Genomic DNA, 26,613 nt, shown 5'->3' on the forward strand with positions numbered 1-26,613 from the left:
GGAGTACGACACCGTCGACCATACAGTGCCTCGAAAGGTGCCATATCAATACTACGATGATAACTGTTATTGTAGGCAAATTCGATCAAAGGTAACTGATCCTGCCAAGATAAGCCAAAATCCATGACAGACGAACGTAGCATATCCTCCAGCGTACGAATAGTGCGCTCCGACTGCCCGTCAGTCTCCGGATGATACGCAGTGCTTAAACTCAGAGTGGTACCCAACGCCTGCTGAAAACTACCCCAGAAACGTGAGGTAAATCGCGGATCTCTATCACTTACAATACTCACTGGAATCCCATGTAATCGCACAATCTCCTGAATATATAAGCGTGCCATGCGATCATAAGAATACTCCCGGTTATAAGGAATAAAGTGTGCTGATTTCGTCAAACGGTCAACGACAACCCAGATAGCATCACACTGACGTGACGTCATAGGCAAGTGGGTAACAAAATCCATAGTCAAGTGCTCCCACTTCCATTCGGGAATCTCAAGATTCTGCAGTAATCCACCTGGTCGTCGATGTTCAGCCTTGACCTGTTGACAAACCAAACATCTCGAAACAAATTGATACACACTTCGCTTCATTCCCTTCCACCAGAATCTAGTTCGCAAGTCCTTATACATTTTCATACTTCCAGGATGAACTGATAATCGACTCCTGTGAGCTTGAGATAGAATATCGTTCCTGAGCTCCGCAATATTAGGTACAACCACTCGATTAGATAAGCACAATAAACCATCTGCCTGAAAATGGAATCCAGATGTATTAACTTCATTGGCGAGACGTGCCAATCGCTGAGTCGTAACATCAGATATCTGAGCATCTCTGATCCGAGAATACAATGCTGGCTCAGATAGAATAGTATACAAACGAATCTCATTCCTCCCTTTCTTGTGCTTGAGCGTAAAACTCAATGAACAGCACTCTTGAATCATATGAGATATTTCATTAGTTTGAAGTGCAGAAAATCTCACCTGCCGACTCAAGGCATCAACAGTAAGATTAGCAGAACCTGGATGATATTTGATTTCACAATCATAATCCTTCAGAAGATCCATCCAGCGTCTCTGTCGCATATTCAACTCAGCCTGAGTGAATAAATACTTCAAACTCTTATGATCCGTAAAAATCTCAAATTTCTCGCCATAAAGATAATGTCTCCAAATCTTGAGCGCAAATACAATGGCGGCTAACTCGAGATCATGCACTGGATAATTATTTTCATGCGTCTTCAACTGTCGAGAAGCATAGGCAATAACATGTCCATACTGTGTCAAAACACATCCTAACCCCTGACCAGAGGCATCAGTATAAACAACATAACCTCCTGATCCAGAAGGTAGAGCTAGCACAGGTGCAGTAGTAAGACGTCTACGCAGCTCGTGAAATGACTCCTCACAATCCGAGGACCAAATGAAGGTAACATCTTTCCGAGTAAGCTGAGTCAAAGGCCTGGCCAACTGTGAAAAATTCGCGATGAACCGACGGTAATATCCCGCTAGACCCAAGAAACTACGAATCTCAGCAACCGTCGTCGGACGAGACCAGTTCAGCACTGCCTCTATCTTACTAGGATCAACATATATCCCTTCACTAGAAATCACATGACCGAGAAACACTACCCGATCAAGCCAAAATTCACACTTGCTCAATTTCGCATACAACTGCTTATCTCGTAACATCTGTAACACAATCCTCAGATGCTGTGCATGCTCATCCTTGTCATGAGAATAGACAAGAATATCATCAATGAAGACGATGACAAATCTATCCAGATATTCTCGAAATACCTGATTCATCAGATTCATAAAGACTGCCGGTGCATTCGTCAAACCGAATGGCATCACCAGAAACTCATAATGCCCGTATCTGATCCTGAAAGCAGTCGTAGATATATCTGAGTCTCGTACCCCCATCTGGTGGTAACCCGATCTCAGATCTATCTTCGAATAAACAGAAGTACCCTGTAGCTGATCGAACAGATCATCAATCCGCGGCAAAGGATACTTATTCTTGATGGTGACACGATTCAACTGCCTGTAATCAATACATAATCGCATCGATCCATCCTTCTTCTTGACAAATAACACAGGTGCTCCCCACGGAGAAACACTCGGACGAATATATCCCTTATCAAGCAGATCCTGTAACTGCTGTTTCAATTCCCTCATTTCTGACGGTGCTAGATGATAAGGTGCTCGGGATATAGGCGTCGTTCCTGGTACTAGATCAATACCAAATTCAACCTCTCGAACCGGAGGAAAACCAGGAATCTCGTCAGGGAATACGTCAGGAAACTCGCTGACAATCGGTAGCTGAGCAATACCCGTACTACTCATGGACATATCAACTGCATAGATAAGGTAGCCCTCCCCACCGGACTCCAAGACATGACATGCCTTCAGAGCCGAAACAAGTGGCATCGGAGGTCGCGCACCCTCACCATAAAAATACCAGCTATCACCCTCAACGGGATGAAACTGTACCAGACGCTGATAACAATCCACAGTAGCGTGATACAAAGTCAGCATATCTATTCCCAATATACAGTCAAAATCTGTCATCGCTAATATCATCAAATTAGCCAATAACACATTACCCTCAAACTCCAGAAGGCAACCCATCACCAGATGCTTAGTTACTACCTCCTGCTCCAACGGAGTAGATACAACTAAATCCATATCTAATGATACATAAGGTAATCTATGTCTCTTAACGAAGCGACTAGAAATAAAGGAATGCGATGCTCCAGTATCAATTAACACAAGTGCAGGAATACCACATAACAAGAAGTTACCTGCCAACATGCGATCGCTTCCCTCAGTAGCCTGCTCCTGAGACAGAGCAAATACCTGCCCTTGAGTCTGGGGACGAAAACTAGAAGAACTCTGTGGTGCTGGCTGCTGACGTGGAAAAGTAGAAACCTGAGATCCAACCTGGGATCCCGATCCACTAGCAGAACCCATGCGCTGAGGACAATCTCTCCGCAGATGTTCCTGCCGACCACAAATATAACACGCCCCAGTAGCTCTCCGACAAGAAGCTGCAGGATGCTTACCACCACAGTGGCTACAAAACTCCTCCTTCTTTTTCTTCTTCCCAAAGCGGAAAATACCTCGTGAACCACGAGAACCAGACGAAGTACTAGGAGTAGAAAAAGACGTAGGTACAGATGGCACAACAGATTGAGCTCGAGGCTCAACAAATCCACTAGGCTGTGCTGGCATCATCAGCTGTCCACGCCTGTTGCTGGTCTCCACAAGACGGCAACGGTTCACCAAAGTCTCATAAGACACCGGGTCATCACATACGACAACCTGTGCGTAGATATCTTGGTTCAGGCCTTGCAGAAAGATATCATACTTCGACGCATCACTCGCATTAATATGAGGACTGAAAGGTAGCAGATCAAGAAATCGCTGCTGATACTGATCAATAGTCATTGATCCTTGCCTCAAAGTAAGCAACTCCATAGATCATGCTTGGCGAACAGCCGGAGGAAAATATAATTTCTGAAACTCCCGACAGAAATCTTCCCAAGTCACCAGTCCTCTCTCAGTGCATGCCTGAGCAACTTTGGCATCCCACCAAAAACGTGCTCTATCCTCTAGAACGAATTCTAGAACTTCCAATTTCTGCTCCTCGGTACACTCGAAAGCTCGAAACGTACTCTCGAGTTTCGACATCCAACTCCTCGCCTGTTCAGGATTCTCGCCTCCCACCAAGGGTTTCGGTCCTACCTGCATAAAATTTTTAATCGTATAGCGACGTCGACCCTCATGAGGACATTGTCGATCATCCTGATGCTGATGGCGACGATGATGATGACCACCTCCATGGCCAACACTACCGTGACTTTCGTCAGCCATATCCTGAAAAGAATTGCACATTAAAATCCCAAATGCGCAAGAATTACTCAAGACTAAACTAAATCCCAAGTACTAATCCCAAAATCTATGCATGCTCTGATACCAAAAATGTAGTGACCCTGCATGGAATCACCTACTAACTGGCAACTAATAGCATGCATTAAACTTAATAAAGCATAATACTAAACAGAGTAAAAATGTGCGGAAACTAAACCATAATTTACATATCAGCTTATTTATAAAATCCAGGCTTAATTCTGTAGTGATACAACCATATCGAAATTGATAAAAGTGAACAGTATACAGCTAACAAATCATGCTGTATAATAAACTTCTCAAGACTCCTGCTCTCTAGTCCTGCCTTGAACCACCAGCCCCGTCCATCCTGCGACCTGCCCCATAGAATAGGGTGTCCAAGATAACAACTAGGACGTGAGCGCTAACGCCCAGTACATAAACATGAGTAAACATATGTATATAATGCATGCAACATGATGTCTGGTAAAGATCATCTGAAAAGTCATGCTCAGAACCGGCGCCACATGAGTGCTACCACCGCACGGATCAACCTCTGGGTGCAACCACACTCGTCTAGTACACCAGAGTAGACAGACATAAATGCCCCCGCCGTCGCGGTACTCTCAGTGACAGACTATCGAGTATAGAGCTGAGCGGCTCTATAATCAGGTATCATAAGGAATAGGCTCAACGTGTATATGCACATGACATATGAGTATAGAAAGCGGTAAATCATACATCATGCCATATAATAATGCCAAATAAATGCAACATATAAACATGTATACTCGCTGGCAATCTCAGTCAATGTGTACGTACCTCTAGGCTAGTTCAAGTAAGCAGATCCTAGATTCCAAGCCTATATTCAAAAGTTCACCGTATCACTACACAAGTTCTATAAGCCTTAACTAAGCTAATAAGTACTCCCAAAACTTAAATAGATTCCCGGACCATACCTTCGTCCGTAGTAGGCCCTTTGAAGACGCTAGTCCTGAATGACTATAACCTCACCGTGGTTATTTCAGAACCTTACTATTAACCGATAGGGCCCTCAAGTGTATATCTCACACTATATAACTGAAGAAGGAAACTTGGGAATTCGTATTTCAAAACTGAAGCAAATGAGCCCTATTTATAGCCAAAAATCTCGGCAACGATCGGAACCACCGATCTCGGGATCGGAGCTTCCGATTCCAGCTCATTCTGTGCATGTCTGACACGTCGGGATCGGAACCACCGTTCCGGGATCGGAACTTCCGATCTCATCCCTGATCAACACTTGTCAAAACACGCGGCTGAGTCATTGAGCATTGCTGGCTGGCAGAGATCGGAACCTCCGTTCCTGATCGGAACGTCCGATCTCCGTGCATCCGATTGGCTTCCGAAGTGGTCAGGATCAGAGCTTCCGAACTGGGATCGGAGCTTCCGATCTGGCCCAAAGTCAAAAGCCCAACTTTCGCTTCCGAAGTCCAATAACACTCCGAAATTGATTAATTACCAACCCTTAATCATGTTTAACATATTATTATCTTAAAATGGGTTCCGGGTTACTACAGATATAGCAATTCAAGTGCATTTAGGAAATTCTTTAGTCGCTAATGGATCTCCAGGAATGCGGGAATCGAGACTTTTGGATTCTGCGGATCACGAAAGTGGTCATTAGTTTGCTTTGTGATCGTATTGGCTGGAAACGTTACTTTGGCTACCAGTGACGGATTTCGATATGAGAATTGCTTGGTGATTAGCAATGATTTATCCAGTTTTGTGGAAATATGATTCAGTGATTGTCCCAGGATTGTCAGTGGACGATTTTGGAGACTGTTAGTCGAAATTATCAGTTTGGGTGCTTCCAGCAGATTTCTTGAGATTTGTTCTTGAGAGGTAATTCGACAAGTGTTTATGGATTTCAATGAGCATTAGCATGATAGCATTAGTTATTCATGGGATGAGGCAGCAGCTGAGACTTGTGTTTCTGAGTCTGGAGGAATTGTTGTCACTGATATCTCAGTGCGTTCTGATATTATGTGTCATTGAAAGGATTAGATAACGTGATTGCCATTCGTATTGATAGATTCTGTGCGGGATCGCGGTGAATCAGTTTGGTTATCCTCGTTAGGGAGCCAAGGTTTGGTTATCTGGAACATGATTAACCAGAATCATTTTCGTCGATACTATCTCTAGTTCCGAGATAGAAGTAAACATCTGATATAGGATACTACTGCTGAGGATGGTGTTGGTCCATCTGGGAGTTTCAGCATGATGTTAGTGAATTTCGAGACGACGACCTCGAAGAATGCTTTTGGACAAGAAATTGTGTATAAGGATATTATCACAATTGGGTTTAGTAATCTTTGTTTGCTAGTTGTTGTTCTTTGGGAACATTCGTTGGTAAATGGCAGGGTGAGTACTGAAAGTACGTACTATGACGCCAGGAATTGTCAGGATTTTGTTGTTATCCATGGCAGGATGACTAATGTAATCGAGTAGATGCTATCTACGATAGCGAGATTCGGAGCAAGGTTTATCGCAATCAGTCTGAGGATTTCTGGTAGTTAGAGTCGTGTGCAGTGGTGCGATTGCTCTGCGAGCGGGTGGCAGGTAGTTGTCATTCTATTCGCATAAGGTACTGTTTTTAAAAAAAAGACATCTAGGATTTGACCGAGAGTTGAATCTAGATCGTTTGTTTAGAGCTTTTTCGATAACATCAAGAGATGAGATGTTACCGTTAGACCAGTGAAATACAATGTGTTGTATCTTGTTCTCTAGTTGGGATGCGATGGAGTTCGTACATGTCTAGAGATAGCTGCTGATTTAGTTACGATCTTAGCAAGGGTGTCATCGCTAAGATTTGTAGGCAGTGTGACTGATTCAATTGGCAATTTGGACCGAAGGTGACGTGTTGTTGAGGTTATCGATGGATAACTGACGATAGTCAATAGTGTTACACTATTTTATCAAGGATTGGGTCTGTCGAAGGTTATTCGACCCAATATTTTGAACCGAAACTATTGCTGAATTGGACAAGTGGTTTATACTACATTCCGAGGTTTACCTTAGATTTCGAGGACGAAATCCTTTTAAGGTGGTGGGAATGTAGTGACCCGTATCCAAAACTAGTGATTAATGAGTAATTAATCTTATAATCATGTCGAAATTAAGTAAAACATGATTAAGGAAATTCCAGAAGGATTAACGGAGTCCAGAAATGGATCCAGGACACTCGAAAATGGCTTAGAGGGTTTCATGACTCGAGTGGGATCGGAACCACCGATCCAGGATCGGAGCCTCCGATCTTGGTAAGTTCGGAACCACATCGGAAGCAGGGAGATCGGAACGTCCGATCAGGATCGGAGCTTCCGATGGTTGTCGGTGACAGGTGTGTGGTTGCATGTGGACCGAATTGACACGTAACGAAGCTTCCGATCTACACGTTCGGAGCTTCCGATCGTTGGCTATAAATATGAGGTCTGAGCTCCTCATTTTTTGCCAATTCCGAATTCTCTCCTTCACCCACGTGGCTCTATTTTAGGGCTTTGGGTACTCTTATTTTAGAGTTGGAGTAGAATATTTGTTGTAGTATAGTCAGACAGTATTTGACATAGTAGCTGAGCAGTACTCGTTTAGCGGAGCAGTGCTCGAGGCTGTGGAGCTGCAGCAGGGGTGTGCCCCTAGTTGCGGGATAGTCGCCATCAGTGGGCTGACGACGGACGCAGGTATAGCTATGGTCTCCTTAAATTATTTAGGAGTATGCAATAGCTTAGTTAAGACTTTTAGAGCTTATTGATTGATGCATGGATATTTTCATTTTAGACTTGTTGATAGGCTTGGAACCTAGAGTGGGACTACTAGGACTGCCTTAGAAAGGTACGTAAGTACTGACTGAGATTGCCAGCGGATATGCGTGCTTATATGTTGCATTAATGTGTTTGCATGTTATTATTGTTATGCGGCATGTGCATATCATCTTGTGCCTGTACATCAGTATATCTTTTGAGATGAGCCAGTTAGGGTTACTCAGCCCTGTTGGACGTTTTGATATCGAGTACCCTTAGGTACTGATATCTAGAGGACTCCGTGGTCCGTGTCCGTTATTCGAGAATGAGTGGTCGCACACAGTGGTTAGCTACCCCGATGTGACGAGCTTATATCCCAGGCGCCAGTCTGAGCAGTTTGTATACAGTTATCCCAGATATGGATACCCTGTCATTTGCATGCATCATATTTGTATGTTTATCCGTGCTTTCGTATTGAGCTTAGAGCTCACGTCCAGTATTTTCTGTATATTTGGACACCCTATTCGACGGGGCAGGTGGAGGTGAAGGTTTGAGCATCAGGAGCTTGGAGTAGCCCGTGACCTTGAAGACTGCAGGATTAGCTGTAGGTTTTTATTTAAATTCAATTGGGTTGTTTAATCGAGCTTGTTTAGTCGGTTGTATTCTGCCGGTCTGTTTATATTTAAGACTTCCGCAGCGATTTATTTAATGCATGCTTAATTATGCTCTTAACTCTATTAGGTAGTGGATCCGGGATGGGTCGCTACACTTTATCTCACGCCCCTGAGGCTTATGAATTTATCATTCCTGACCCAGATGACCGAGCTGACCATCCCCCACAGGGATACTACACCTTTTACTTGGATAAGTTAGAGGCTGGACTTAGGTTCCCTCTTCCCCTTATCTTCCAACAGCTCAGTCGGTACTATGAACTCCACTTAGGGAAGTTCAATCCTAATTCCTTCCGAACCCTGTGCAGCTTTGTAGTTCTTTTTAGAACCTTAGGGTTTGAAGTAAACTGTTTTAATATTTGTAACTTCTTGCTCCCCAAACGTTTCGAGGAGGGCCCCTTCTACTTTTCTTGCCGACCTAACTGTAAATTCTTCAAGGGCTCTCCCAGTTCAAACAAAAACTGGAATAACTCCTTTTTTTGTTCATCCCACCGATGCTTGGGACATATGCTCAACTTGGAGGGAAGTCCTCCCCATTTTGCTCGTTCCTTCTCCAGGATTTCGACAGGTGGAGCTATTCACATGAGCTCAGAGGGTTATAGGGGGCATGTGCTTTAATACCGCTGTCCTGTTGGCAGAGGACTTACTCTGCCACCATGGGCTCAGCTCGGCAGATGTTTCTGTCTGAGGAAACTTAGGTATGGCCTTTCCCCCGCCCGTGCTCTGCTTTCTTAATGTTATGCCTTATTATTTCATGTCCTAACCTTCCATTTATCTTGTGCAGAAAAAAGAGTTATGGATGCCGCCATGAAAAGAATGCCAGAGATGAAGAAAACAGCGGCCCCAGCTGGGGTCCGAGCTGAAGGGAGCTCAACCAAGTCTAAAGCTCCTTTGCCACGGAATACTATCCAGCCTGAGCCTTCTATAACCTAGTCTAAAGGCTCAAAAAGGCAGGCACCATCAAGCCCCCACCCGAGGTGGTGGAGCTGGACTCCGGGAAGTCTTCTATTCCAGATGTGGCACCCCTCCGTCAGTTCAGGGCAGAGAAACCTCAGACTCCCGTGGTCCGATGCAGGGCCAACTTCTTTGAGATGTACCATGATGCTTTGCATATTGTGGGGGTCGGGCCTACTCCAACGGCTGGGTCAGTCCTCCGAGATATGATCTCCCAAGCTGACGCCGATTATGTGAAGAGCCTTGGATGGTCTGAGCTGATGAAACATTCCAACTCTGCCTCAGCTGAGGTAACCTTCCCTTCTCCCTTATTTCATGTTCCTTGTATATGTTCATATTTAATTATTCTTTTCTTTTCTTAGGCTGCCGTCCTGAACGCCGAGATTTCCCTCCGAGCTTCCATGGCTCGTAAGCAACTTTCAAAGGATATCCGAAGCTATGAAGATCACTTTGCTGAGCTTAACCAAGCGGCTGAGGACGCCAAGCTTGCTAATGAAAGGGAGGTGGCAAGTCTCCAGGCCCAAATGGAAGAGATGCGGATGGGCTTCCAAGCTGATAGACTGAAGCAACAGAATGACTTCAGAGTTTTTGAGGTCCAGAAAGAAGCTCTGCGAGGGGAGCTTAAGGGGTCTTAGGATCAATTGGCTCAAGCCCTTCAAGAATTGGAAATGTCCCAAGCTGAACTGACTAAGGGAGCTGATGGCTTCAAAGAGATCTTCCTCAAGTCAGACGAGTTTATGGACGAAGTAGCTGCCCAAGCCTACGGCTATCTAGCCAAAGGGTTTACGGGTTGCACTAAACAGTTCAGGGCGGCTGGTTATCCTCCTGAAGGGACCCCCGTAGACTTCTTGGACATAGATGGGTTTGCCCCGTCCCTCACTACAGCAGAGGCAACAAAGGAGGATGAGAGTGAGGGTGAGGCCGAGCAAAATCTGGACGAGGGTGAGGGAGATAATGGGAAGTAATTTTTTGTCACTGTGGATATAAACACTATATTTTTCCTTGGCTATGAATGTTTTTGTCCCGTATTTTTTATATGATTTATCTGAACTGATCTTCTCAAATCTATGTGATGATTTTCTTTGAGGATACGCTGAACTGAACTCCCTGAAGGAAGGTATAATAAAAATTTAAAAATAAACCAACACCCAAAGGTGATCTGAGCTGAGCTCCCTGAAGGGAAGCAAAATAAACCCTTGAAAAATAAACCAACACCCGAAGTTGTACTGAGCTGATCTCCCGGAAGGGAGGCAAAATAAACACTTAAAAATAAACCAACACCCGAAGGTGCGCTAAGCTGATCTCACGGAAGGGAGGCAAAATAAACACTTAAAAATAAACCAACACCCGAAGGTGCGCTGAGCTGATCTCCCGGAAGGGAGGAAAAATAAACACTTAAAAATAAACCAAAACCCGAAGGTGCGCTGAGCTGATCTCCCGGAGCAGAGCTGAGCTTCTCGAGCCTAGCTGAGCTTCCCGAGCCGAGCTGAGCTGAACTTCCCGCTCTGCCCTAAAATAAATTTTTGGATCAATCAAATGGGCTCCCGAGCTCCCGACCTGACCTAAACTATATTATCGGATCAACCAAATGGGCTCCCGAGCTCCCGAGCCAAATTTACTTGACGACCAGCTCATGTTAATGAGAGCAAAAGGCTAAAGTTAGAATGTTATAACTGAGCTAATACCCAAAGTTAAGGCCGAGGTGATGTGACTAAAGTGATGGACTGCACCAAAGCCAGAGGACCCAGAGGCGTGATTAAGGTGATGAACTGAACTAAATTTAGGGGTCCACGAGGCGTGACTAAGGTGATGAGATGAACCAAAGTCAGGGGCCCAAGAGGCATGACTAAGGTGATGAGCTAAACCAAAGTCAGGGGCCCAAGAGGCGTGACTAAGGTGATGAGCTGAACCAAAGTCAGGGGCCCAAGAGGCGTGACTAAGGTGATGAGCTGAACCAAAGTCAGGGGCCCAAGAGGCATGACTAAGGCGATGAGCTGAACCAAAGTCAGGGGCCCAAGAGGCCTGACTAAGGCGATGAGCTGAAACAAAGTCAGGGGCCCAAGAGGTGTGACTAAGGTTATGAGCTGAACCAAAGTCAGGGCCCAAGAGGCATGACTGAGGTGATAAACTGAGGCACATTTACATCAACATTTCTGAAAAAATAACTGCTCATAGAGAAACATAGAAGGTAGCTTGCATGGATTACAACTTAAAGAAAAATTGAACTTGCAACATTTAAGAGTAATATTTGTGTAAATTGTAAGCGCTCCAAGGTCTCTTTAGCATCTTCCCCTTTGAATCCTCCAATTAGCAAGCATCCGAACTGAGCCTCATCACCACCTTGTATGGTCCTTCCCATTTAGGGTCGAGCTTTCCTACAACCACCTCCTGAACTTTTCTCAGCACCAAATCTCCTACCTGGAAGCCATTCCTGCGCACCCGACGATTATAGGACCGAGCTATCATGTTCTTTTACGCCTCCATTCTGATGGCAACAACTTCTCTCTTTTCATCCAAGAAATCTAAGTCTTCCATTCTCTTTTCTCCATTCTTCTCATCGTAGAAAATGATCCGAGCCGACTCTTCTCCAATTTTTGCTGGCAAGACCGCCTCATTTCCATAAACCAGACTAAATGGAGTATATCTGGTCCCAATTTTTGGCGTAGTATGATATGAACATAACACGCTAGGGAGCTCTTCCACCCAATTTCCTTGGACCCTTCCCAAGCGTGTCTTCAAACTTTGTACTAAGGATCAGTTAGTCACTTCCACCTGGCCATTGCTTTGGGGGTAATTGACAGAGGTGAAGTGTTGTTGGATCTTCATCTCTTTACACCATGCTTGCACCCTAGCTCCTTGAAATCGTCTCTTATTATCAGAAATGAGCTTCCTAGTACCCCAAATCTGCATAATATATTCTTCCATAGAAATTTCAGAACATCCCCTTCAGTAATTCGAGCCAAGACCTTTGCCTCCACCCACTTAGAAAAATAATCAATAGCGACCAACAAGAATTTCTTCTGGGCTGGGGCCGGAGGGAATGGACCCACAATATCCATTCCCCACTGATCAAAAGGACATGCTGCCATGATTCCTTTCATTAACGTTGCTGGCTGATTCTGAAGTCTTCTATGTCGCTGACAACTGTCACATGAAGTCACCAAATGTGAGACCCCGATTCTAATCATTTAATCAAGTGCTAATCTCATCGCTAAACATACACGATCCAAAAGACAAGCAATTAAATAAAAGACAATAATTTTTTTTAATTGGAATAGTGCTCGCTCGATCGGTAAAATCTTACCGATCGAGCGGGCCATAATAATCAAAGACACTGCCAGAGGTAAGAACCCCTCGCTCGATCGGTGAAATCTTACCGATCGAGCGAGCCTAAAAAATCATTCCTACTGTCTCGCTACAAAGGGTGCTCGCTCGATCGGTGAAAGTCTACCGATCGAGCGAGACATTTGCCCAGAAAAAAATAGTTTTTCTTTCTTTCAAAAATTCTTTTTCCAAGTCAATCCAATATCAATCTAACATGCTCAATTCTGAATTCAATAACATGCAATCAACATACCAACTTCAATACTCATCATTCAATCGATTCTAATATCCCATACTTCAAAATCAAATACAATACATTCGAATTCTAACATGATTTCAAAACATAAACTAGATTGGCATGCATTTCCAATTCTAACTCGAAGTCTCACTTCTAATCTTCAATCTCGTTCTATCCCTGTTGTCTCTGACTCAATCCTGCCCCACCTGTTGCCAAGTACACATACAAACAAAGACAACAGCCGGATAATCCGGTGAGAATAATATTTCCAGTAAAAGAGACTATCATGCATATCAAATAAACAAATCATACCATGACATGTATCACTTCCAAATATCTATCACATCAAGATCAATTCAAGTAATTCATCCAAGTACTGAATTAAAATGATATGCATGTCTTTAAAACTTCTGGATTATCAGACTAAGATAATCGAATGGAATTCTTCTTTATTTCTTTCTTCGGTTTGGGATCCCGAGGTTAAAATATCCAACAATCACACCGAACTCCCCTCTCGAGGTGGAAGAGGCATATTTTAATCCTCTAGACTCCAGAGCATTATAGAGAGTTAATCGATGCTTGTATTAATTCGCTTACCAAGGCCACTCAACTATAATCTCTAGAATGTCTAATCAAATTGAAATGAATCAAGGCTCAATATGAATGCATATGTCATCTCATGCATTCTAATATCATTTCAATCATCAGTTTATATAAGCATTCAATCATGCTTTCATTCATCAATTCAAATAATCATTCAAACATGATTTAGTCAATATAAATGCATATACAATCTCATGCATTCAATTAAACATTCAATAAGATTTCAAATAAGCATTTAATCATGCAAGTATGTGATTTCTTCAGAACACTCGAATAAAGTCTAATTCGAGTTAATCGTTCCATTCAATTCTAAGTCGTCTTTTACCTTATTCTCTTCGAAGGTATTGAAATCTGAAAACAACAATAAGGATAATAATCAATATTCAATTCAATTCAATTCAAAGCTCAAACAAACTTCTTCGATCGATAAATCAGAAAATCGATACTGTACCGACTTCAATCTTCCAAACTGACCAAAGCTGCTACCTCGCAACTCTGTTGAATTCACTTCAATCTATCAGAAGGAGTCAAAAGGATCAATATCGACATCTAAAAGCTCAATCAAACTCGATACGTTCAAAACATCGAAACGATATCCAAAACTAAAACTGACGGCATAACGGCTATAAACTGATCAAACCGGAAATGCAGATAGCAATTCATCAACTCAATATACTCATTCCAATCCTCAAACATCAATTCCATCACAATCCCAACACATCACAAAACTCAAATTTTCAAAAATAACAACAAAAATCATATCAATTCCAATCGTCGTTATTTTTCGAACCGTCTTAGATATACTATCACAGTTATCTCATAATCATCCTCTCCGAATATAAATCAATTCTAAAGAAATCCAAAAAATCAAACATCTCAGAAATAAGATAAACTTACTTCTAAACGGAGCACTCGTCGCTGTGATCGTAAATATCAACTTCAGATCAATTTCCAACGGACGGATCGAGCTAAAATGGAAATCCCAAAGCTTGGAATCACAAAGGGGCGGTTCCCATGGTGGGAGATGCTTGGGAGGGATGAAGTGAGGGAATGAGAGACTTAGTCAAAGTCTATAGTTTATAACAAATCCCATTTTTGCGTTTTAGTCCCTGAAAATTTCAAAAATTGCATTTTAGTCCCTACTAAAAATCAAATCGGCCCTCGAATTCTAAAATCTCTGATTATCTCAAATAAAGTTCATTAATATAATTTCGGGGCGTTACAATTCTCCCCCTCTAAGAATCGATTTCGTCCTCGAAATCAAACACGATTCTATTACGAGGTCGAGGCTAGAATCACAGGACTGCAATAAGAATTCACATCTCGGAACTAAATCCAGAGTTTACTTCTAATATTACTCTGAATCGTTCGTCTTAATCAGTTCGACATCTCAATCAATCAGAGAATGTCAGAAACTCTAGTTAATTACTTCATCAACACTTCGTTCGTCTATTAAAAGTCAACTCATCGTCGACAGAAAATTCTTCTAAACTCAGTCACAATTCGAATCATCTTTGTTCTAATTCATGTGACTTAGAAAGTTCATCTAAAAAAGGAAGGAGATCTTCATCTCTTATCGTACAACTTCTAAAAGTGCTTTCCACAATTCATCAGATCGCTAAAGTTGTACGAAGTTTTCACAAGAATCAGGAATTCTGCCAATTAGTGCTAAATCGAGCACTACAACTCATGGAAATTCCTCTAAATTTCGACTCATCTGATCTGGCTGTCCGTCGTTCTGAGGGTATCGAATCAAAATAATTTGAAATCGACAACACAAATCTCTTCTAAGTCTATGCCGAAGGAACAAATACATCGAGGATCTATGTCTAGACTAACAGACTTCGGCAAAACATGACATGTAGTGACCCTGCATGGAATCACCTACTAACTGGCAACTAATAGCATGCATTAAACTTAATACAGCATAATACTTAACAGAGTAAAAACGTGCGGAAACTTAACCATAAATTACATATCAGCTTAGTAATATAATTCCAGGCTTAAATCTGTAATGATACAACCAAATCAAATCTCTTAAAAGTAAACATTATACAACTAACAAATCATGTTGTATCATAAACTCCTCAAGGCTCCTGCTCCCTAGTCCTGCCTTGAACTACCAGCTCCGTCCATCCTGCGACCTGCCACATAGAATAGGGTGCCCAAGATAACAACTAGGACGTGAGCGCTAACGCCCAGTACATAAACATGAGTAAACATATGTATATAATTCATGCAACATGATGACTGGTAAGAATCATCCGAAAAGTCATGCTCAGTACCGGCGCCATATGAGTGCTGCCACCGCATGGATCAACCTCTGGGTGCAACCACACTCATCTAGTACACCAGAGTAGACAGACATAAATGCCCCCGTCGTCGCGGTACTCTCAGTGACAGACTATCGAGTATAGAGCTGAGCGGCTCTATAATCAGGTATAACAAGGAATAGGCTCAACGTGTATATGCACATGACATATGAGTATAGAAAACGGTAAATCATACATCATGCCATATAAGAATGCCAAATAAATGCAACATATAAACATGTGTACTCGCTGGCAATCTCAGTCAATGTGTACGTACCTCTAGGCTAGTTCAATTAAGTAGATCCTAGGTTCCAAGCCTATATTCAAAAGTTCATCGTATCACTACACAAGTTCTATAAGCCTTAACTAAGCTAATAAGTACTCCCAAAACTTAAATAGATTCCCGAACCATACCTTCGTCCGTAGATAGCCCTTTGGAGATGCTTGTCCTGAATGACTATAACCTCGCCGTGGTTATTTCAGAACCTCACTATTAACCGATAGGGCCCTTAAGTGTATATCTCACACTATATAACTGAAGAAGGAAACTCGGGAATTCGTATTTCAAACTGAATCAAATGAGCCCTATTTATAGCCAAATATCTCGGCCAAGATCGGAACTTCCGATGTCGAGATCGGAGCTTTCGATCCAGCTCATTATATGCATGTCCGACACGTCGGGATCGGAACTTCCGTTCCAGGATCGGAGCTTCCGATCTGCTCTATGATCGACACTTGTCAAAACTCACAACTGAGTCATCGAGCATTGCTGGCTGACAGAGATCGGAACTTTCGTTCCGGATCGGAGCTTCCGATCTCCGTGCATCCGATCGGTTTCCGAAGTGGTCAGGATCGGAGCTTCCGATCTGGGTTCGGAGCTTCCGATCTGGCCCAAAGTCAAAAGCCCAAATTCTCTTCTGAAGTCCAACAACACTTCAAAATTAATTAATTACCAACCCTTAATTATGTTTAACATATTATTATCTTAAAATGGTTTCTGGGTTACTACATTCTCCCCACCTTTAGATATTTCGTCCACGAAATAACATCTAAAGACAAATCAAGATAACAATATGAAACATCAAACCATGTCTTATTACAACAACGGTAATTACATCTTACATGGAAATCAAAAGTACAAAGCAAACAACTCAAGATATTCCGCTTGCATACGGCTCTCATTTTCCCAAGTTGCTTCTTCAACGCCTCGGCGCTGCCACTGTACCATCACAAGTGGTATAGTCTTGTTCCGAAGAACTTTCTCCTTCCTGTCTAGGATACCGATTGGTCGTTCAACAAAAGACAGATCTGGCTCTAGCTGAATATCGGTAGACTGAATCACATGAGATTCATCAGCTATGTACTGTCGAAGCAACGACACATGAAAAACATTATGTATACTGGAAAGAGATGACGGTAAAGCCAAATGATAAGCAACATCTCCTATCTTCTCCAATATCTGGAAAGGTCCAATGTAACGAGGAGATAACTTGCCTTACACACCGAATCTCATCACCTTCCTGAAAGGTGATACTCGCAGAAAAACATATTCACCAGGCTCAAACTGAAGTGGCCTTCGGCGAATATTTGCATAACTGGCTTGTCTATCTTGAGCAACTTTGATCCTATGTTTGATCAAATCTACCTTGTCTACAATCTGCTGCACCAATTCAGGACCCTCGACTTGCCGTTCCCCGACTTCATACCAGAATAACGGAGTACGACACCGTCGACCATACAATGCCTCGAAAGGTGCCATATCAATACTACGATGATAACTGTTATTGTAGGCAAATTCAATCAAAGGTAACTGATCTTGCCAAGATAAGCCAAAATCCATGACAGACGAACGTAGCATATCCTCCAGCGTACAAATAGTGCGCTCTGACTGACCGTCAGTCTCCGGATGATATGTCGTGCTCGACTCAGAGTGGTACCCAAGCCTGCTGAAAACTACCCCAAAAACGTGAGGTAAAGCGTGGATCTCTATCACTGACTATACTCACTGGAATCCCATGCAATCGCACTATCTCCTGGATATATAAGCGTGTCATGCGATCATAAGAATACTCCCGGTTATAAGGAATGAAATGTGCTGATTTTGTCAAACGGTCAACAACGACCCAGATAGCATCACACTGACGTGAAGTCATAGGCAAGTGGGTAAAAAAATCCATAGTCACGTGCTCCCACTTCCATTCGGGAATCTCAAGATTCTGCAGTAATCCACCTGGTCGTCGATGTTCAGCCTTGACTTGTTGACAAACCAAACATCTCGAAACAAACTGATAAACACTTCGCTTCATCCCCTTCCACCAGAATCTAGTTCGCAAGTCCTTATACATTTTCATACTTCCAGGATGAACTGATAATCGACTCCTGTGAGCTTGAGATAGAATATCGTTCCTGAGCTCCGCAATATTAGGTACAACCACTCGATTAGATAAGCACAATAAACCATCTTCCTGAAAATGGAATCCAGATGTATTAACTCCATTGGCCAGACGTGCCAAACGCTGAGTCTTAACATCAGATATCTGAGCATCTATAATTCGAGAATACAATGCCGGCTCAGATAGAATAGTATACAAACGAATCCCATTCCTCCATTTCTTGTGCTTGAGCATAAAACTCAATGAACATCACTCTTGAATCATATGAGATATTTCATTAGTTTGAAGTGCAGAAAGTCTCACCTGCCAACTCAAAGCATCAGCAGTAAGATTAGCAGAACCTGGATGATATTTGATTTCACAATCATAATCCTTCAGAAGATCCATCCAGCGTCTCTGTCGCATATTCAACTCTGCCTGAGTGAATAAATACTTCAAACTCTTATGGTCCGTAAATATCTCAAATTTCTCGCCATAAAGATAATGTCTCCAAATCTTGAGCGCAAATACAATGGCGGCTAACTCGAGATCATGCACTGGATAGTTATTCTCATGCGTCTTCAACTGTCGAGAAGCATAGGCAATAACATGTCCATGTTGTGTCAAAACACATCCTAACCCCTGACCAGAGGCATCAGTATAGACAACATAACCTCCTGATCCAGAAGGTAGAGCTAGCACAGGTGCAGTAGTAATACGTCTCCGTAGCTCGTGAAATGACTCCTCACAATCCGAGGACCAAATGAAGGTAACATCTTTCCGAGTAAGTTGAGTCAAAGGCCTGGCCAACTGTGAAAAATTCTCAATGAACCGACGGTAATATCCCGCTAGACCCAAGAAACTACGAATCTCAGCAACCGTCGTCGGTCGAGACCAGTTCAGCACTGCCTCTATCTTACTAGGATCAACAGATATCCCTTCACTAGAAATCACATGACCGAGAAACACTACCCGATCAAGCCAAAATTCACACTTGATCAATTTCGCATATAGCTGCTTATCTCGTAACGTCTGTAGAATAATCCTCAGATGTTGTGCATGCTCATCCTTGTCATGAGAATAGACAAGAATATCATCAATGAAGACAATGACAAATCTATCCAGATATTCTCGAAATACTTGATTCATCAGATTCATAAAGACTTCCGGTGCATTCATCAAACCGAATGGCATCACCAGAAATTCATAATGCCCGTATCTAGTCCTGAAAGCAGTCGTAGATATATCTGAGTCTCTTACCCGCATCTGGTGGTAACCCGATATCAGATCTATCTTCGAATAGACAGAAGTACCCTGTAGTTGATCGAACAGATCATCAATCCGCGGCAAAGGATACTTATTCTTGATGGTGACATAATTCAACTGTCTGTAATCAATACACAATCGCATCGATCCATCCTTCTTCTTAACAAACAACACATGTGCTCCCCACGGAGAAATACTCGGACGAATATATCCCTTATCAAGCAGATCCTGTAGCTGCTGTTTCAATTCCCTCATCTCTGACGGTGCCAGACGGTAAGGTGCTCGGGATATAGGCGTAGTTCCTGGTACTAGATCAATACCAAATTCAACCTCTCGAACCGGAGGAAAACCAGGAATCTTATCAGGGAATACGTCAGGAAATTCACGGACAACCGGTAGCTGATCAATACCCGTACTACTCATGGAAATATCAACTGCATAGATAAGGTAGCCCTACCCACCTGACTCTAAGACATGACATGCCTTCAGAGCCGAAACAAGTGGCATCGGAGGTCGCGCACCCTCACCATAAAAATACCAGCTATCACCCTCAACAGGATGAAACTGTACCAGACGCTGATAACAATACACAGTAGCGTGATATAAAGTCAGCATATCTATTCCCAAAATACAATCAAAATCCGCTATCGCTAATATCAACAAATTAGCCGATAACACATTACCCTCAAACTCCAGAAGGCAACCCATCACTAGACGCTTAGTTACTACCTCCTGCTCCAACGGAGTAGATACAACTAAATCCATATCTAATGATACATAAGGTAATCTATGTCTCTTAACAAAACGGCTAGAAATAAAGGAATGCAATGCTCCAGTAACAATTAATACAAGTGCAGGAATACCACTTAACAAGAAATTACCTGCCAACATGCGATCTCTTCCCTCAGTAGCCTGTTCCTGAGACAGAGCAAACACCTGCCCTTGAGTCTGGGGACGAAAACCAGAAGAACTCTGTGGTCCTGGTTGCTGACGTGGAAAAGTAGAAGCCTGAGATCCAACCTGGGATCCCGATCCACTAGCAGAACCCATACGCTGAGGACAATCTCTCCGCAGATGTCCCTGCTAACCACAAATATAACACGCCCCAGTAGCTCTCCGACATGAAGCTGCAGGATGCTTCCCACCACAGTGGCTACAAAACTCCTCCTTCTTCTTCTTCTTCTTCCCAAAGTGGAAAGTACCTCGTGAACCACGAGAACCAGACGAAGTAGTAGGAATAGAAGAAAACGTAGGTACAGATGGCACAAGAGATTGAGCTCGAGGCTCAACAAATCTACTAGGCTGTGCTGGCATCATCAGCTGTCCCCGCATATTGCTAGTCTCCACAAGACAGCAACGGTTCACCAAAGTCTCATAAGATACAGGGTCATCACAGACGACAACCCGTGCGTAGATATCTTGGTTCAGGCCTTGCAGTAACATATCATACTTCGACGCATCACTCGCATTGATATGAGGACTGAAAGGTAGCAGATCAAGAAATCGCTGCTGATACTGATCAATAGTCATTGATCCTTGCCTCAAAGTAAGCAACTCCACAGATCGTGCTTGGCGAACAGCCGGAGGAAAATACAATTTCTGAAACTCCCGACATAAATCTTCCCAAGTCACCAGTCCTCTCTCAGTGCGTGCCTGAGCAACCTTGGCATCCCACCAAAAACGTGCTCTATCCTCTAGAACGAATTCTAGAACTTCCAATTTATGCTCCTCCGTACACTCGAAAGCTCGGAACGTGCTCTCAAGTTTAGACATCCAGCTCCTAGCTTGTTCAGGATTCTCGCCTCCCACCAAGGGTTTCGGTCCTACCTGCATGAACTTGTTAATAGTATAGCGACGTCGACCCTCATGAGGACGATGTCGATCATCCTGATGATGATGGCGACGATGATGATGACCACCTCCCTGGCCAACACTACCGTGACTCTCGTCAGCCATATCCTGAAAAGAATTGCACATTAAAATCCCAAATGCGCAAGAATTACTCACAACTAAACTGAATCCCAAGTACTAATCCCAAAATCTATGCATGCTTTGATACCAAAAATGTAGTGACCCTGCATGGAATCACCTACTAACTGGCAACTAATAGCATGCATTAAACTTAATACAGCATAATACTTAACAGAGTAAAAACGTGCGGAAACTTAACCATAAATTACATATCAGCTTAGTAATATAATTCCAGGCTTAAATCTGTAATGATACAACCAAATCGAATCTCTTAAAAGTAAACATTATACAACTAACAAATCATGTTGTATCATAAACTCCTCAAGGCTCCTGCTCCCTAGTCCTGCCTTGAACTACCAGATCCGTCCATCCTGCGACCTGCCCCATAGAATAGGGTGTCCAAGATAACAACTAGGACGTGAGCGCTAACGCCCAGTACATAAACATGAGTAAACATATGTATATAATGCATGCAACATGATGACTGGTAAGAATCATCCGAAAAGTCATGTTCAGTACCGGCGCCATATGAGTGCTGCCACCGCACGGATCAACCTCTGGGTGCAACCACACTCGTCTAGTACACCAGAGTAGACAGACATAAATGCCCCCGCCGTCGCGGTACTCTCAGTGACAGACTATCGAGTATAGAGCTGAGCGGCTCTATAATCAGGTATAACAAGGAATAGGCTCAACGTGTATATGCACATGACATATGAGTATAGAAAATGGTAAATCATACATCATGCCATATAAGAATGCCAAATAAATGCAACATATAAACATGTATACTCGCTGGCAATCTCAGTCAATGTGTACGTACCTCTAGGCTAGTTCAATTAAGTAGATCCTAGGTTCCAAGCCTATATTCAAAAGTTCATCGTATCACTACACAAGTTCTATAAGCCTTAACTAAGCTAATAAGTACTCCCAAAACTTAAATAGATTCCCGAACCATACCTTCGTCCGTAGATAGCCCTTTGGAGATGCTTGTCCTGAATGACTATAACCTCGCCGTGGTTATTTCAGAACCTCACTATTAACCGATAGGGCCCTCAAGTGTATATCTCACACTATATAACTGAAGAAGGAAACTCGGGAATTCGTATTTCAAACTGAATCAAATGAGCCCTATTTATAGCCAAAAATCTCGGCCAAGATCGGAACTTCCGATGTCGAGATCGGAGCTTTCGATCCAGCTCATTCTATGCATGTCCGACACGTCGGGATCGGAACTTCCGTTCCAGGATCGGAGCTTCCGATCTGATCTATGATCGACACTTGTCAAAACTCACAATTGAGTCATCGAGCATTGCTGGCTGACAGAGATCGGAACTTCCATTCCGGATCGGAGCTTCCGATCTCCGTGCATCCGATCGGTTTCCGAAGTGGTCAGGATCGGAGCTTCCGATCTGGCCCAAAGTCAAAAGCCCAAATTCTCTTCCGAAGTCCAATAACACTTCAAAATTGATTAATTACCAACCCTTAATTATGTTTAACATATTATTATCTTAAAATGGTTTATGGGTTACTACATGACATCTGACAACATCTGACAAGATATCAATTCTCTTTTCTTCATCAAAATCATTATGTACAGTAAACTGTAGTGGATTCCATCCATCAATCAATCAAAATCAGACAGTAGATAAAGTAAGAACAAATTCTTCGGTTCTAAACATCAGTTTCTGCATTCACTTCTTCTGTTAAAAGATTCAAATCGGAATTCTCAATAAGAAGAAAACCAAGTACTGCAAGATCATCAGTACTGAAACTCAGAATACAGAAGAACGGATAATCAGAAATTTCATCATCAGATAAGAAGATCAAGGAAATTCATTCGATTCAATCAGAATTTCGAACATCGAGATTAGTCTACAACTGATCGGCGTACAATTCTGAAAAGATTGTCAAAACTCTGTATGATCAGTACAATTCTCATAGCCAGAAAGCAAGAATTTCATCAATAAGAATTCCTAATTTCAACTAATACTTCTGAGAGATTCGGTCAACAGAAAATTCTTCAATAATAAAGGATTATTCTTCAATTCAAACGGCCTATTCAAAGTTCAAAACGGCCTTACCTCATTTCGCAATTGATTCTGAGAAAGTTCTCTTCACGAACTTCCTGAAGGTAAAATTCGGATCTCCATTCAGTGTCGAATTCGTTCTGACAATCGGGATCAATATAGAAGTTCAATCCGAACAACTTCAGTCGTTCAATAACCACTGGCACATCAACCAGTTCAGGTTATAATTCAATATATCATCTGTAAAGCTTCGAGAGTTCGTTCATTATATTCTGTAACAATAGTCAATCTACAGAATAAATCAAGAATTCTTAGAATCGAGAATTCTTAACAGAGTATTCCATCACTCGATCAACGATACTCAGGTGACATCTCATCTCATACTCAACAAAGTAGCCTTGCTACGAAAAATCAACAAAATGTGATCTCAATTCATTCTGAATCAGAATAGACTGTACAACATAATTTCGGATCGCTCTCTTTCTGACTGTTGACAGTTCAAAACATCAGAAGCCATACTTCGAACTTCATGCTTCAACATCCTCTATTCGATTTGATTCCCCAATTCATCAAATATCTTCCGATCGTCTGGAAGAACTCTGAATAAACTTCAAAGTGCCTACCCCCTGATACTCTGTCTCAAACCGAAACATCTGGCACAACAAAAGTTATTTGCTAATAAAGCATCCATAAAAATTCTGCATCTCAGATTAAACTCAGATCTGATCTATCTTCATCGGATTCTGAAAGATCGAATCAGATTCCAAAGCGTTCTCAATCAACTTTGGTTCGAAGTCGAATGAAGGAGTCAGGATAAAAGTTCCATCTGTTCCAGACTCTACCATAAGTGAAGCAATCATCTGTCATAGAAGACAACTGAAGTAGATAAAATAAGACCAGTTCATTCAGCTCAAAATCTTAGCTGTTTCAATCAGTTCTCTGGATAACAATAAAATTCGCAGTCAGATTAATCGTCCCCTAAAACTCTCTTTCCCAACTCATAATCAGTTCGAACTGCGACAATCAAAACTTCTATCTTCCAAGATTAGAATAGGTTACTGAATCTTCCAAGCAAATAAAAGATGCTAAATCATCTGAGCAATAAGATCTCTGTGAGATACAATTCGGAACTAACATTGCATCTCGAACGTCTTCAACTTCTTCGATGCTCAATAAAAAGAAGGAGTTCTTCTAAACAGAATAAGTCTCAATCCTCAATAAGAAGAAGTTCAAAGCACCAAAATATCATCAAAGATACACTGAACATAAGAGCATAATCTGCTGAGTATTCGTCTAATCAACAATAAGAATTCTTCAAAGGATTCGCGGTAGAACTCGTTAAATCCAAGAATCTTCAAACTCAGATAAGGACGTCTATCCAGATCAATTCACAACAGTTCCAGTCTTGAGGTATTCAATAAAATTTCATCTTCTTAGAGAAAATATCGAGGAAAAGACAACTCGGTCTCAATAAGATTCAGACGTCAGAAGAATAGCATAATTCATCTTCTTAAAATAAATGCTGAACTCATCCTCTCGACTCGGAGGCAAATCTGGAATCTCAATCAGAACAACAACAACAAACATAACATCTCTGTTAAAACAACCAACACGGGCTGATTGAAGACATCATCTACATACATCAAACATTCCTCCGTACCATTCTGTAACAAACCGTAATCAACAATAAAAAGAAAGGAATTCTTAATTCAGAAGTTTTACCGGAGGAATTTCATTCGTCTATCGTCTCGAATCTAAATCTGGCAACTGTCTGAAATCAACCGCGGTTGCCCTGTACTCGGTTAATCTACTACAACGATAATAAAATCAAATATGATAACCGAAGTATAGTACTGTTCAGTACAATCAACTCCCATCTAATTCAAAGTTCAAAAATTCGAACTAAACTCACCGCAACTAATTCAGATACTCAAAATTAAAGGAAGTATTAATCTAACTTCTCAGTAAGAAGAACAAGTTGCATCAATATCTAACAACAAAAGAGTCGAAAGACTAGAATCGAACAGTTACCTGCTTCATCATCGTCAAGAGCAGTTAGATTCTGTGAATCCTCGAGCAAGTACTAAAGCCTTGCAGTTGGTAACCAACTAACTGAATCCGTCATTTGTCGTTGTAGGTTAAAAGAATTAAACAACTGATCGATCTCTTCTAATCAGCTTTCATACCCAAACTCAATCTCAGAACTCCTCAGAGTTTAAGGGTTAATAGACTGAAATCTCATCACTAATGCTTCCATCAATTCAGTCACAAAACAAATCTGTACAATCTGGTTCGCTACTAGTTGAATCTTATTCAAACTTGTCGAGTAGAAAAAATCTAATTCAAGAGGATTAGGACACAACATCTCTATCACATCTATCCGGTGTAACGCCACGTTTTTATCTTAAATGAGTTTATTTGAGTTAATCGGAGATTGCAGAGTTCACGAGCCGACTTGATTTTGAACAGGGTTCTTTTTGCAAATTTTGGAAATTTCAGGGACTAAAGTGCAAATTTGGAGTTTAATATATTATCTACTCATGGTTTGACTTCTTCATTGCTCCATCATCTTCCTTACCGGCTCCTCCTCCATTCTCACGCCTCCAACACTTTTCCAAGCTTCTAGATTTCAGCCCGAGCTCGATCCGGCCGTTGGAATTTATTTCTGAAGGCAGATTATCGATCACTGCCGTGAGAGCTCTGTTATATTGTAAGTTCTTCTACGATCGGACGCATTCTAGTTTTCGGATGTTGTTAGAATCGTTCTAGATTCGAGTATGTTGTTCTAGACTGAGTTCTGATCGTTTATTATCTGTCAGTTTTGAATTAGAGCGACGTTCGGATTTGTTATGATTTTTGGAAGCCATTTTCGAAAATCATGGTTTTGAGATTTGTTGGGTTTGTCTTGTTGTTGCTGTATTAGCATTGAATTGAGTTGTTATCGGTATTGAACTGTTGTTTGCGTTGCTGGTTTGTTCAGTTATAGTCGTTATGCCGTCGGTTTGAGTTTTGAAGATTTCGAACCGTTTTTGAGTTATGAACTTGGCTTGTAAGTTGATCGTGGTTATTGATCAATCATCTCTTGTATCTGAACAGATTTGTTTGGAGTTTTCAAGCCCTGAGTTAGCAACTGTTTGATCGTTTCAGAGATTTGAACGAAGAACGGTATAAAGAGTTTACCTTGAACCATTACCATGTTGTTG

At 42.0% G+C, this 26,613-nt stretch overlaps 1 protein-coding gene across 1 annotated transcript; it reads right to left on the reverse strand.

Annotated features, from left to right (window-relative positions):
- Positions 1–11,766: 11,766 nt before the first annotated feature.
- On the reverse strand, positions 11,767–12,482 carry LOC140872774 (uncharacterized). Its single transcript, XM_073275655.1, has 2 exons — positions 12,142–12,482; positions 11,767–11,938 (listed from the first exon to the last, which is right to left on the reverse strand). Exons 1-2 carry the CDS (start codon positions 12,480–12,482, stop codon positions 11,767–11,769), a joined length of 513 nt encoding a protein of 170 aa, XP_073131756.1.
- Between the last annotated feature and the right edge of the window lie 14,131 nt (positions 12,483–26,613).

Source organism: Henckelia pumila, unplaced genomic scaffold (genome assembly GCF_033568475.1).
Source record: "Henckelia pumila isolate YLH828 unplaced genomic scaffold, ASM3356847v2 CTG_477:::fragment_1, whole genome shotgun sequence".
Lineage (NCBI taxonomy): Eukaryota > Viridiplantae > Streptophyta > Magnoliopsida > Lamiales > Gesneriaceae > Henckelia > Henckelia pumila.